The sequence below is a fragment of the Nannobrachium achirus genome, assembly GCF_963921795.1.
Source record: "Nannobrachium achirus genome assembly, chromosome: 23".
Lineage (NCBI taxonomy): Eukaryota > Metazoa > Chordata > Actinopteri > Myctophiformes > Myctophidae > Nannobrachium > Nannobrachium achirus.
In genome coordinates this window covers 12,910,637-12,926,039 of record NC_137830.1, presented here as the reverse complement: position 1 = coordinate 12,926,039, position 15,403 = coordinate 12,910,637, and the positions used below count along the sequence as shown (strand labels likewise).

Below are 15,403 nucleotides of genomic sequence, written 5' to 3'. Positions count from 1 at the left end.
ACAGTTATTTGAAAACTGTGTACAAGTTACTTTGTGGATTGAGATTGTTATAACAAAACATACATTAACCCTTTCCAAGCCACGGGGAGCCCCTTAATATTAAAACCGTACTATATCGGACTTCCTAGGGGGGGAGGGGCAGCCAATCGTCTTTTCCCGTACTTTACCGTATTTACCGAAATAAATGATTTTCATCCGAAACTCGTCGATCGTCTAACCTTCCCTAGTCACCACTTGTGCATTGATAGCTCATGGCTGCTCTGACATGAACAGAAGTGACTCTCATGGCGTTTCCTTCTTCAGCCTTCCTTCCTCCCACCCACTTGTTGTTTGGACGTTAGCACTAGCAGAGCTGGAGTGCTAGGTTATCCAAAGTGGACACATCGACTGTTCAGTCACTCCTGGACTATATGCATGGATCGTTATGCGCACGGATCGCGCACACGAAACGCACAGGGAGATCGATGCTCGGCCAAAACCACCACTCTATCCCAACGGAGATCGAGAAAATCACGGTGAGCTAATGACCTGGGAAAAAAAAAAAAGAAAAAACAACGGCGCTGTCCAAGAAGGAGGGGCAGCGGGCTCATGTTTATAAACATAATATTATGTCTCAGATCACAATACAATAATAGAAATTTCACGGCTAATCTACCAACAACCATTCTATTTCGGACGGCAAAGTGTTAACCACTTAAGCCCTATTTTGTACTTCTCGAACAACATCGCAACGCATTGTAGATCTGCTATAGTATTTTCGAGTTAAAGTTTGAAAGATTGTGAAACATTTGACTACTCTTTTCAAGTACATGTAGATTCTTCTGCACTTTTGCTCAGGCAATACAGGTTTTCTACTTACAGAGTATTTCCAAACTGCTAGTTTTCTTTAACCCATTTAGGCCTGAACACATTATGATGCAATATTTTATGCTTTAAATATAAAAAAAATAGCAGATATACAAGCTCACAGCGCGGCACCGAGTGCCGCGCTGCGAGCTTGTAGATCTGCTATTTTTGAAGAATCGTGAAAATTAGAATTTTGACCCGATTCTATAAGTGTCTTTTGAATCCTTCTAAGATTTTTGGAAAAAAAACTATGTTTCTATGTCAGCAATCTGGCCAGCCATCGTCAAAGAAAAGGTCCTTTTCACTTAACTGGAGCTCAGTTAGTCTGTTCTTGAGATATACTACTGTGTCAGTGGTGCTCAAACCTTTTCATGTGAAGGACCCCCAAAATGATATTTATTTGGCCACGGACCCCCATTTCAAAATATCTAGTTCCAGGGACCACCCAGAAGCAAAATTTGAGTTACAAACGTTCGCTTTGAAAATACATATATTCAAAGATTTGCACACATTTTCACGACTTTTTCAAAAATAGCAGATCTACAAGCTCGCAGCGCGGCACTCTGTGAGCTTGTATATCTGCTATTTTTCACTGGTTAAAGCATTCAATAATTCTATGCCTAAATGGGTTAAGTAAAAAAAAAAAAAAACACATGCATCTTCCACCACTGCTTGACTGTGAAATATTCTCTCCGGATGGACAGAGCTGATACAACACTGCTGCCTCATGCAGCTCTGCTTGCTCCATCTCATTTTTCATGCCTTCACCCGGCAGACAGCTGTGCCCGGAGGCATCATGTTTGCTGGTCGTCCATCTGTCCGTCCGCACCGTCCCAACCTTGTCAGCGCTATATCTCAGGAATGAACGCCTTGGGGGAATTTCATGACATTTGGCCACAAATGTCCACAAACGTGGACTCCAGGATGAACCGATTAGACGTGGGTGGTCAAAAGTCAAAGGTTAAGATTACTGCTGCCTCCCTTCATTAAATTCCTTCATTCATTAAACATATTGTCGCTGTCGGGTGTAAACCTTGTTATGTCCAAGACACCTTTCAGGAAATCCAGTGGATCCAGTGGTCCCACTGCTAACCCTAAAACTATTTTATTTCCCATTCCCTCCCCCATCATTTTTGCGACCGTCAGGTCGCAGTTACTACCAAAACCTCCACCGGCTGTCTGTCAGTCTGTCAGTCAGTCTGTCAGTCTGTCCGTCACGTCACACTTTTCCCCAACTCATATCTCCGCCACCGTTGCCCCAATCCATGCCAAACTTTGCACACACACTCCTTGCCTGCCAATCCACAACCTCCACCCCACTCCAAGGACCCCCGGAGCTCCAGCGACCCCCTTCCGCCACCGCCAAAAAGTGCAAAAAATACCAAATGACCACCCCAGCGGGGCTGTTCACAGGGAAATCCCCGGGGACCACCGACTACTGGTGCTCCAGAATGGATGCAAAAGTGGTCGCCCTAATGGAGGACCCCCGCCACTGCAGCACACATAAAATGCCGTAACTCTGGCTAGGAGCGACCGGGAGAGCCGGGGCCGGTACCCACGCGTCCGTCTCGGCGGCGCCAAGAGAGCAGTCAACATGAATCTGTCCCATATAGCGCCACCATCAGGGCAGAATTTTGAAACACTTTTTTGGACACTGCTCCTACAGATTTTGCCCTAAAATCACGCACATTGGTACACAATATGTCTACACTCATGCCATCAACATGGATCTGTCCCATATAGCGCCACCATCAGGCCGATTTATTCAAACACATTTTTGTACACTGCTCCAACACATTTTGCCCTAAAATCACGCTGCAACCTGACGGTCGCTTATCTCCCGATTAGGGAGTCTTACTGGTATTAACAAATGGTGTACGGTTGTGGTGGGAAATTATAAATGCACACCAGGCATCAGTAACGGCTCTGGTAACCAAGCGTGTCAGCGAGGATAATGTTAAGTCATTTTTAGCCAAAGGGTTAGGGTTAGTTAACCATATATTTATTTTAAATATAATTCTTTTACCCTGAAAAATCACTTTTTGTCAAAAAGTAAGGCGCTCGGTTGGCATTGGAAAAACGTAACCACTTTCAACCTGGAGGACCCGATTTTTGGCTTGGTATTATAGGTGAAAAAGTGAAGAAAAACATATAATAGCCTACCGGTATCTACAAGCGCACAAAGTGGCGCATGGCGACGTGTTGTGATCTTATACAGTAGATCGTCTATTTCCGTCGTTCATCGTACGACGATGTATATTGGGGGCTTAAGTGGTTTTAAACAGCAGAAACATACTGGAGGGGAGCTTTAAGTACCTCCTCCTTAAAGCCTGCAGACATAAGGAGACTCATTTATAGTTGGGATGTACTGTAACCGGCGCTCGTCAACTAGGAATACTTAACGCTGGGCTTTACGGCGGCGCGGTCGCCGGGAGATCCTGTTTGACATTGAGATCATTGTGGGGATCTTGGGAGGGGAGGCGCTAAGTGAAAGTTTGCCATCTTCTAATGGGAGACATAAAACTCGATGCCCCACATAATGGATGCTGCGATAAAGGCGGCTGACAGCCCACACTGGTGGAGAAGAGGATACAGCAGAAGGCAGATGGAACACTAAAAACCATTTCCCCTCCTTTTTTGTCCTTTTTTTTCTCTTTTGTTCCTTTTTTTCACCCCCAGCCTTTCCAAAGTGCGTACCTTGCGGGACTTTGTTTAATGGAGGTTTAATTAAAATCTCATGAACGTGTCTGACATCTACATGGGCTCTGAGTAGAGAGAGAGAGAGAGAGAGAGAGAGAGAGTGTGTGTCTTATTATGCAGCCGTTGGTGTATCAGAGGCTGCCAACGGGGTTAACCACTGAAGTACTATACAGTATACAGAGTACTTTAATTCAGTGGTCCTCAACCTTTTCCGGCTGCGACCCTCAAAATAATCATATTTGAAATGGGATCCCCCCCCCCCCCCTCACCCTGACGAGTTGGAGGAGTTGAGGCATTACATTTTGTTAAACAAGATTCTATTGTGAAAATATTTTCACAATGTCTGCCTCCAATATTTGACAATTTGTCCAATGTTAAGTTTTTCATTTTATAGGTATTAAAAAGGTCTTGAAAGTCCTCTAATTGTCCCTGTAGATACACTCTATAGTCTATAGCCTACACTTAAACTGTGTTAGTTTGTTTACAGTTCAGTGAGAAAACAATGTTGCACTTCATTTGGGGACCCCCGAAATCATGTGGGGACTCCTTTGGGGGTCCCGACCCACAGGTCGAGAACTTTAATTTAACTTTGTAAAAAATATTAGGGACACCAGGTTTAATGTGGCTAAGAAGGGGGGCACACACAGTAAAAGTGTGAGCGTTTTTTTACCCGGAGAGTGTAAGAATGCAGAGAGTAGTAGACATCCCTTTTTCTGTACGTATAGTCGTATACTGTATGTGTTTGTTGTTAACTCTGAGTAGCCAGTGAGTGGTGATGCATCCTTCTATTAATTCACCAAATCTCTGCCAGTCACTCTGTGGCGGGGCATTACCCAGAAAGAGTCCGACAGAACGGTCCCAAACTCGGAGCGTGTCTTTATCAAATTCAAAGAAAACTGGGTGAGAACAGAAGGTAAAGTAGGAGAGAGGAGGTCGTCATAACATGTACAATGACCATGTATTCACTAGCCTAGCTCAGCTAGACACAATCCCCCCATGTTAAAACATGGTGGGGATACTGCTGTTAGTTAGCTAGCTGCATTAGTATCTAGGCTGGTTATACTAGGCTATGTATTCACCACTTGCATCGTTCCCGACAGTGGTGGAAAAAGTACTCACATTCTTTACTTAAGTAAAAGTACTGTATTGTAGATGTACTCTGTTACAAGTAAAAGTCCAGAATTCAAAATGAACTTGATTAAAAGCTCAAACAGTACTTAAAGTACCAAAAGTAAAAGTACAAAATGAAATGTATGTTATGTGTGTTTTGTAATATTACAATGTACTGTATATCTGCAAAGTAACTTGTAACTAAAGTTTTCCAATAAATGTAGTGGAGTAAAAGTACAATATTTGGATCCGAGATGAAGTTGAGTAGAAGTAAAAGTGAATACTCAAATAAGTACAAATACCTCAAAATTGTACTTAAGTATATTACTTAAAGGGGTCCTGCCACGCCCCGAAATTATAATAGTATGATACAGTAGGATACAGTAGGTCACGTGGTCTTTTTTAAAACGGTCTGAAATCTCTGAATCAAATGATCCCATCCCCCGTAGCGCAGCCCCCTCCACTCGGAGGAGTAGAGAGACAGACAGGAGACAGCCTGGTCAGCAGATATGGGATTTATGGCTATTTGAAGTGAGCTGGATCTCTGAAATTGAGTACTTTTCCCACCACTGTTCATTAGAAAGGAACGGCTCCCTACTGTGAACCGAATCATATCGTTCATTTCAAAGAGCCGTTCAAAAGACTTGATTCGTTCGCGAACGTCACATCTATACTGGCCAGCCGCGCGCAGTTCGAGGATGAGTTCCAGTGTTGCCAGACGTACGATAATTATCGTATTTATACGATAATTTGACCCTCTGTACGATGTACGATCAATAATTCCAAAAATGCCCAAATGTACGATAATTTCGGCATATCACCCAAAAGAGCGTGAATTCGCTATTTTCCCTGGCTGCTGATCTGGGATCTGGTTTGGCGTCTCAAAATAAGCCAGGAAATCAGTCAATCTGACCCTAGATCTGTACTTGGAGGCATTAAAAACACCGGTTGCATCTTTCCAGACCAGTTTCAGGCTTTTATTTGTGTAAGCTCCAGGAAGTTCCCTGCCTCCACGCAGCATATCTGTTGCGTTTTTGTCACGTAGGAGTCTCAAACAAGGTCGTTTCTTACACTAAAGACGCATTTTTGGGTGAAATTACGTTTTTACGCGAGTGATTTCTCTTTTTTGGCTGTGTACGATAGTTTCATGTCAAATACGATAATTCTGAGCCTCCGGTACGATAATTCAACATTTCCCATCTGGCGACACTGATGAGTTCGAGCGCAGCTGCCCAACTCAGTGAAAACATCGTGTTTTCCATTTCAATGAATAAACATAAACAAGCATATTCCCATGAACAATGGGGAAGTAACAACCAGTAACCACCGGAAATATAATTTTTATAGCCACAGATTTATATATAAATGTGTGTCTTTAGCTGGTTAGCTTTAGTGCTAGCCCAGCTAGCTAGCCCTGTGGGAGCAGAGAAGTTGTGAGGGCTGTGACTGTGAGAGCGAGCCTGCGGGCGATGGGAAGAAAATGTACATTGTGCAGACATACAGTAAGTAACAGTCAATTAATTAATTTGATTGGCTTATCGTGCATTCCCACAATGACATCAAACAAATATTAACTTGTTTTTAATATAATTTCTTAAGGTGACAGTAACCCTTAAGGTGGCATAACCCCTTTAAGTAAATGTACTTAGTTACTTTACGCCTCTGCATGGCCCGAGTGTGCACAACGGATCAAAGTATGTGTGCATGTCCGTGTGTCCATGTGTGGGTGTGTGTGTGTGTGTGTGTGTGTGTGTGTGTGTGTGTGTGTGTGTGTGTGTGTTACCTGATCTGCCAGCGAGGTAGACAGCATGCTCATTAGTTCTCTCTCTGCAGTCAGCCTCCACATCTGTTCCCATCTGAGCTTCCGTAGACGGTCAAGGAGAAGCAGAATCACACCTGCAAGACGGCCGCCCACACACACACACACGCGCATCACAACGTTAGGACGGCATTGAAAATAGCTGAGAAGAGCCGGAAAGGAATGCGCGCACACACCAGTGTTGTTTTTGACAGCAAATTTTGATTTCGTTTTAGTTAGTCATTTAGTTGACTAAATATCATTCCGATTTTATGCGACTAAATCTACAGTTGATTGAGTCGACTAAAATGTATTTTGGCGGGCCTTGATGGCATCGTAATGGCTGATTTTACTCTTGTTTGCGTGCTGAAAATAGCGGATCTACAAGCTCACAACGCGTCGCAGAAATACCTGAGAGCATAAAATGACTCTCCACTAGTCCCTCCCTAACGTTTTAGTCTAGTTTTTATTTTGCTGACGAAATTGTCAATATATTTAGTCTTAGTTTTATTCATCACAGCTTGGTTTATATGTTGTTTTTATTTCGTTTTCGTCAGTGAAAAAAACACAGTCGACAAACATTTTTCGTCATAGTTTTAGTCGACGAAATCAACACTGGCACACACACATAATGAATTCACTCAACGCATGAATGACTTTGAGATTATTTGAGATGAATGTCCTTCCAACACCCACACTTTCTGACATGAAAGATAAAGCCATGGCACGTTTACCACTCACACTAGTAAATGACAATGATGATCATCCTCTCAACCGTCGCTTTACAATCATGCCATCCGGACGAAGATACGGATGCATACTTTTTCTCTCTTTTTTTCATTCAGCCATTGCTGCACTAAACTAACTGTCTCGCTGATATGTTTGGTTTGTGTATCTGGGGGACTTATGTATTGCCTTGATGTTATGTTGTTATTTTTTATATATATATGGGTTATCGGTATGTGTTTTTCTGTTGAACAGACAACAAAACGGAATATCCCTAAGGGAAAATAAAGACTGATTATTATTATTATTTGAGTAAAAGTAGGTCCCGTATTCAAAACGTGACTTGAGAAAAATTACAAAAGTCTTGGCATCAACATAGACTAAAAGGAGTAGTTCACCCCAAAAATGACTTTTCTGCCAATTATACACCAAATGAAGCCTTGAACTCATGGAGATTTTGTGTTGTTCTCGTCACATTCCTACGCCAATAATCCGTTGACGGTCAGAAGGAGACGAAAACCAAAAAATCTCCACGTGATCAAGGCTTCAAGGGGTGTGTAATTGATAGAAAATAGGGAATTTTGGGTGAACTACTCCTTTAAAGGGGCCAGACCATAACATTCAGTGTATTTTTCAACCACCCAAAAATACAATTCATTAACTTTAAGCCTTGGTTTTAATTTCTGTGATTTTCTAAGTGAGTGTACGAATGATTCTCTCCTGAAAAGGGGACTGGTATGGTGTCATACCAGGGCCCATTTCCTATTGGGCCCCCTCGAGAAGAGGGCGGTACTTTTTGGGAGGTTATACTCTATTGAGACTATATATGAGGTGGAACCATGAGGTAAAGTGGTGCTACAATTGGAAAGATACAGAGAAGATTTGCATGGTGCCATGCTAAAATTGGAACGATACAGAAAAGATTAAGATGGTACCATGCTAATCTTCTCTGTATCGTTCCAATTTTAGCCCAAAGACAGCGCCCCGTTGCCAACAAAGGGCATTTTGGTATTGCATCTGAAATGGCTTGGAATTAGACAGAACATGACATTTCAATAACTGAGTGGTTGCTTAGGCTAAAACCTGTATAAAACCGTATTATGGACCAATATTTATATAAAATATGTATTTTTAAAAGCATGGTGTGGCCCCTTTAAGGCTTTGTAAAATTGCACATAATATAACAAATGTGGACGACGTGGAAATAACGATGGAAACATGACAGTTCTGTTAATGTACGTCTAGCTGTTTTTACACAGATGAATGGAAACCATTCCAATTATTATGCAAAGAATAATTGCGATTATATGCAATTATGCAATCATTGTGACAGGCCTCGGCACACACACAGGTTCTGGGAGAGAAGACAAGAAAGAAGTGAAATTCCTGAGTTAAGCGTAGGATATTTGGCTAAAGGTGAGTACGCCTGCTTCTCTCGGTACCCACTGAAAAGTAAACAACCCTTCTTTTCCTGCACTTATGGGCACCCGACTCCCGTCACGTTTTTTTTTCCACCGCCTAACAAAAGAACTCCTATTGGCTGCCGGAAATAAAAGCAATGGGACAATTTTCAGAAGGGGAGACATAGGGTGAACAATTTTTTTTCAACTGGGAACAAACAAACCATCTTTCACTCCCCACTGTGCTCCCATCTGTTGGCTGGGCCGCCGTTGGAAAGCCAGCTATAACGGCAGCTGAGTAGAGCCCTCCTGTTAGATTGCAGCGCTATGTAATGCATTAGCAATAAAAACCTCTTCCGACTCGTGGCCGGGGGCATAAAATGTCGCTCCATCTCCAAAGACTGTCCCTGTGGATTCACGGGCACCGGAACTTTATGGGCACTGGAAAACCTAGGCCTTTAATATGGGTTTGTTTGAGGATAGGGGCCGTTATGTCAGCCTGGGTGGCCACATTGAACTGCTTACCGTTTCCCTTTAAAAATCCATCCATTGTGAAATTCAGTGGGCTAGCCTCTTGCATCTAACCATGAAGAAAAGCACAGCACTGCTTATTTGGGGGTTATGGTCAATAATACTCATACCCTACCAGCCACATATACCACTGGAGGTCCAGTAAGACGAGCAAGGTTAAAGATCTGCTTGGATTTGATGGTGTGGGGAAGGCAAAAGACTAACACGATCACGATGCCATCAAAGCCATTTTACGATCAGCAGTGCTCAGGAAGTTCTTGTAAGTTGTACTTTCACATTTCCCAAAAAGGTTCTTTCCCCCCATACAACTTTTAACAAGGCTGTGTTGGTTTACGGTGTGTCCCAGCACATTTCATGAACGCTGGCTCAAAACACCCTCTTTCTTCCACAGGAGAGCAATTACGTCACTCTCTGTGCTGCGAGGTTCATCTTCAAATTGAGAAGAGGGGAAATCCGTGGAAGTAAACAAAAACACGGGGGGCAAGGAAACAAAATCAAGCTTTTCCATGAGGGAATACATAAACTGAGCTCTCCAAAGTTTGAGAAATAAGAGGATTTATTTTTATTTATTTATTCGCATTTTTGTGTAATAACTTCCTTAATAATGTTGGTGTTATTTGCAAATGGGTTAGTGTTTATGGCAGCAGTGATAGGGGAAGTTAAACAATGTTTCTGGACTGGTTTTCTCCATGTACCTGTATTGAAGCCCCTGCCCAGCGCGGGCCAGGGTCGATGATTCTTCCACAGGTTGCCCAGGTACCAGTCACTTTGGTTCTCCACCAGGCCCAGCACCTGCTGACCTGAACGCCGCAAAGCAGAAAACAATGATCAATCCCATGTTCCGTCAGACTGTCACACAATAGACTCTGGAACAGCCATCAATTTGCAGCAATTAAATGGATTTATTTTTTTGACTATATAAAAAATAGAATAGAACGAACAGTTGTGGGTCACTTCTGAACAACTGAAACAATTTAAAAAGGACCAGAGGTAAATTTGATTCAAGGCTTTAATAAGGAACAAACATAAAAAATACCTGCAAACAAGCAGACAGACACTAACATTTTGACACACCACGTTTTCTTATGAAGATAATAAGGGGGAAGAAAACATACAAAGGCCAACTTTTCGAAGTCTCAAGACGTTGGCCTCTTTATGTCTGTTTGCACCTTATTAAAGCCTCGAAGCACATCGTGTGCATGTTGCTCGCAGTCTGAAGAAGACACGTGCGTCGGAACGTCTGCCTTTGTCCGCTTGTTTCCACCTTATTGAAGCCTTGAACCAAATCAGAGTGCTCCAGTTCTTTCCTCATTCAGAAGTGGCCCACAGAACTGTTCTTAATAGTGTGTCCTTTCTGAGAGCAACAACCTCTGTTTAGAGAACTGCTGAAGTGCAAGAGACCCCCGTCAATGAGAATATAAGTTAGCCTGCCCACCAGGCACATACACACATAGACATCAAAGGGGGATTGAGCCCCTGCCCTTTTGTCCGTCTGTGAAAAGTGCCCTCTCCAGACCATGAATGCAGTTTTTACTATGGTGAAAGAAATGCGCCCTCTTTCCATGCCATACCCAAAGTCAGCATTCAATTTCCTTGTCTAAACTCTCCTGAACTTGAATGTAGCATCTTATATTATAAGAATTGCCCTCTCTCATCTCCAGTATTGACTTCATTATGCTTAGTTCAGTGTGGTATCAACCACCGAAAATAGCCGATCTCCATATTTTCACTAAAAGGCCCTTTTAGAAATGTCAGCCCCTGCCTCTCTAACATTCTCTGCACCAGGGACGTTCATCTTCATCATACAAGGCCGTTGCACAAAAGTAGTGAAAACAGCAGATCTACAAGCACACAACGCCTCGCGGTGCGAGGCGTTGTGTGCTTGTAGATCGGCTGTTTTCACTAGTTTAAATCATTTTTAAAATGATAAATACAAAACAAACGGTTTTGGACATACAAGGTTTCCGACGAAATATATATATATAAAAAAAAAAGAGGGCCTCTCCAACTCATTTTCCCGGGGCTGAATCAGGGGTCCAGCACGTCCCTGCTCTGCACGTCCCTGCTGCCCACACATACGAAACAGTTGCTGTGTGTGCAAAAGGAACATTTGGGACACTACCCCGGTCGCCATAAATGTCATTGTGTCGTGTGCCAGATCAACATTAGCATCCTTCTTTCAGCGTGATGCATGATGGTATATACTGTAGGTTCTGTGATAGTGACCTTCGGTTGTACCCTACTTTTCATTATGAGGATGAGTCCACGGTATAGGGTAAAATAACCCATTTAGGCCTAGAATTATTGAATGCTTTAACCAGTGAAAAATAGCAGATATACAAGCTTTTATCTTGGTAATGGCCTTAAACTTAAGGACTGCTACATATACAGTAGGAGCGATTCGCTACATCTGCAACTTTCTTAAGAGAAATTTCCTTTCCAAATGTTGGCAACCTGTAAATAGCAAACGGTACCGAGCAGACCCCAAGACCCGTAGGCTATCCGCTGCGCAGACAGAGGCAGGGGCGTACGAGGGCCTAGCAGCAGCCATTTCTGGGTCAACTAGTTTAACACGGCACCGGGAGGAACATAATCTCTTCACGAGGTGAAATTTTATGCGCGATTCAACCACAAGCCGCAAGCCCAGAGCACTTTAACTGCCGCCCCTCGGTAACCGGACTGTCACTCCACTCTCGTTGGTGGAGCTGAGAGAAATGGCGCAAATTAAATCTAATAAGCCCTCGGTGTGGACTTAAGTAAATGGAGTGCATTTTACAGTTCTGAGCAGTTGGACACCGAGGTACAAAGCAGAAAGGCACGAGAGCCCAAGGAGGGGGCGTGCGCGTGTGAGTCACTGCTGCTGGGCGTGGGGAGTTTTCAGGGGGGCGAGAGATTACAGGAGGCGGAGATAAAGGTCATGAGGAGACGGCCATTAGGAGGAGGAGATGGGGTGTGATGGTGACAGCATTAATGAAGGCTCTAAGGAAGATTAATGACAGCTTATTGGAGCCGGCAGTGGAGAACAAGTGGCCCCTTTAGACACCTCGGAAAACAAAACCCCACCGCTCCGTTCTCGAGATGATAACCGTGCGGGACAATCTAAATCAGGTCGGCAAAACACACCCGGGTTCCGCTTAATGGGAGACGCTTTAAAGGTGGTTTTACTTGACTTGTGTTAATTAAACCTAATCAAATCTAAGTGGCAGTAAGAACAACATCTAAGTGGCAGAAAGAACAAAGTTAGAATTAAGAGTCCCTTCTCTTGGCAAATGCCTATTTATCTGTAAGCTCCTCACAGCCTAAACTTTTGTTTTGACACGCATAATGAGAGAAAATAGGAGAGCGACTGAACTGAGGTACGATTATGGAGTGTCTTCAAATCTCTGTCAATGCCTGCATTTTTTTTTCCTTTAAAGCTGGACAGCCATGACAGGTGAGGGAGAAAGATAAAAGAAAAATCAATACTCTTGTACTCGACGTCTTGACAAAGAGACGGAAAAACCCTGTTGTTTAGACAAACACCGTAATCAGGATATCCCACTTCAAAGAAACAGGATAATAACCACACAAACACACACACATGCGCGCTTCTTCAGAACCACTCCAAACCTTCCAATAGAAGCATCCAGGCAGTGTTGATTTTGTCGACTAAAACTATGACGAAAAATGTTTGTCGACTGCATTTTTTTCACTGACAAAAACGAAATAAAAACTAATTAAAAACTAAGCTGTGATGACTAAAACTGAGACTAAATATATTGACAATTTCGTCAACAAAATAAAAACTAGACTAAAATGTTGGGGAGGGACTAGAGAGTCATTTTATGTTTGGTTGCTCTCCGGTGTTGTGTGCTGAAAATAGCAGATCTACAAGCTCACAACGTGTCGCGCTGCGACGCGTTGTGAGCTTGTAGATCGGCTATTTTCAGCACGTAACCAAGTGTAATAATCAGTCATTACGATGCCATCAAGGCCTGCCAAAATGCATTTCAGTTGACTAAATAAACTGTAGATTTAGTCGCCTAAAATCTTATGTTATTCAGTCAACTAAAACTAGACTAAAACTTTTCAGGTGACTAAATTATGACTACAACTAAATGACATTTTATTCAAAAGACTATGACTAAAACTAAATTAAAATTTGCTGTCAACAACAACACAGCATCCAGCCCAGCTGCCTATGTGGGTTTTTCTTTTTTTTCTCCCTCCAATGCTTCACAAAATCTTAGCTCACGTTGCAATGTTTAGTAGCTATTGATCTGGAGATCGCTGGCTGGCTATCTGGCTTGTCAGCCACCTACCGGATTAAAGCCAATAGCTTGCTATTTATAGATTAGAAGTCTGGACAGAAGGCATTAGATTCATTGCGGTGTGATGCGCGCGGCGCACTGCGATGTCTTCAGACAGTGGACCCCGGGCGATCCATACTCTTATCAGCCGACGTACAAGCAGCTACGGGGGGGGGGAAACTTATCGGATCTTAATTAAATTAGCTGTGGAGAGATAGATGGAAATCTGTCCATCAATCCAGAGATTTTTTTTACTGCACATCCACTGCAGCCGATACTGGTACCTGACGAGTCCCAAGGTCACGCTGTAAGAATCCTCAGTGTTCATTTAACCCATTTAGGCCTAGAATTATTGAATGCTTTAACCAGTGAAAAATAGCAGATATACAAGCTCACAGCGCGGCACCGAGTGCCGCGCTGCGAGCTTGTAGATCTGCTATTTTTGAAAAAGTCGTGAAAATGTGTGCAAATCTTTGAATATATGTATTTTCAAAGCGAACGTTTGTAACTCAAATTTTGCTTCTGGGTGGTCCCTGGAACTAGATATTTTTAAATGGGGGTCCGTGGCCAAATAAATATCATTTTGGGGGTCCTTCACATGAAAAGGTTTGAGAACCGCTGACATAGTAGTCTCTCAAGAACAGACTAACTGAGCTCCAGTTAAGTGAAAAGGATCTTTTCTTTGACGATGGCTAGGCAGATCGCTGACATAGAAACATAGGTTTTTCAAAAAATCTTAGAAGGATTCAAAAGACACTTATAGAATCGGGTCAAAATTCTAATTTTCACGATTTTTCAAAAATGGCAGTTATACAAGCTCGCAGCGCAGCACTCGGTGCCGCGCTGTGAGCTTGTAAATCTGCTATTTTTCAATAGTTAAAGCATAAAATAATGATACACAAAATGTGTACCGTTCTAAATGGGTTAAACTCTGAGAGCCGTGCAAATGGAACTAAATGGTCAATTTGGTTCCATTTGCACACTCTCAATCCATAACTTTTATGACCCTTCCCGCACAGGGGGACCGCATTTCTGCCGCTCGTCCGAGAGGCAGCCCTCCGCTTAGCCAGAATTTATGTTGTGTATGAGCTTCAGACAGGGCTACTTGTCCACCTGCAGGTGTCCGACCCAATCTCTCAATGAGAGAGTAGGGAGACGGGGTCGTCCCTATGTTCCCCAGGTTCTACGTTCCCCACAGGCTAACATTCACCAGGTTAGCATTCACCAGCGTCGGCAGACTAGCATTCCACCAGGTTAGCATTCACCAGCGTTAGTTTTACTGGGGTAAGGGTTAGGTGGTAAGTGGGGAACATAGGGAGACCACCTCCGACAACTGCACACAGGTATATTGTATTCACAGACCCTATCATACAGATCTACTAGTTGTATTGTATCAACAGTCTCTAGCATACAGATGTAATCGTTATATTGTATTAATATAATCAGATTGTTTAAGGTTTTATTCATTAAAGAAATGTATGGATTGAAGTTGTGCATCGGCACACATTGTGGTTACAAACAAAAACGCTTCTCCATCATTTGATGAATCGAAAAAAGGAATTGATAGAACAATCACTAAGAAAATAGTTGATAATTACAGCTTTAATGCTAACAGGACACATGCTATTAGTTTCTTGTACATTTCCATCCAATCCTTTCTTTAGATTACCAGTGATGCAAAGCCAAACATCCATTTTGTAATTCATGAGCCTGTCACCGTGCACACTGCACAGGCGTGTCAACTTTTACCTATTTAGCAGCCTCCACAGTCGACAGCCTGCGAAACCCTGGAAAATAATTATTTTCGGGCCGCTTAACAGGCGCACGTCGCTCCCTGTCTCGCTAGCTGCGCTAAACCCAGACGGACGGTAGGGGCCCCTCCCTGTGTGTGTGTGTGTGTGTGTGTGTGCGTGCGTGCATCTATCCCGTGACGTGTCCTTGGGACACCAAAAGTGATCAGCTAAAAAGCATTACTGTCACCAAACATTTGATCTGCTGAGTAA

General features: G+C 43.0%; 1 protein-coding gene across 1 annotated transcript in view; it reads right to left on the bottom strand.

The window, feature by feature from the left end:
• Nucleotides 1-15,403, bottom strand: part of large1 (LARGE xylosyl- and glucuronyltransferase 1) — a 71,474-nt gene that overhangs the window by 36,709 nt on the left and 19,362 nt on the right. Inside the window, exons 3-4 of the mRNA XM_080754131.1 lie at nt 9,807-9,911; nt 6,440-6,552 (exon numbers count right to left, since the gene is read on the bottom strand). Coding sequence (XP_080610257.1) covers nt 6,440-6,552; nt 9,807-9,911 — 218 coding nt within the window. The remainder of the gene's footprint in view (nt 1-6,439; nt 6,553-9,806; nt 9,912-15,403) is intronic.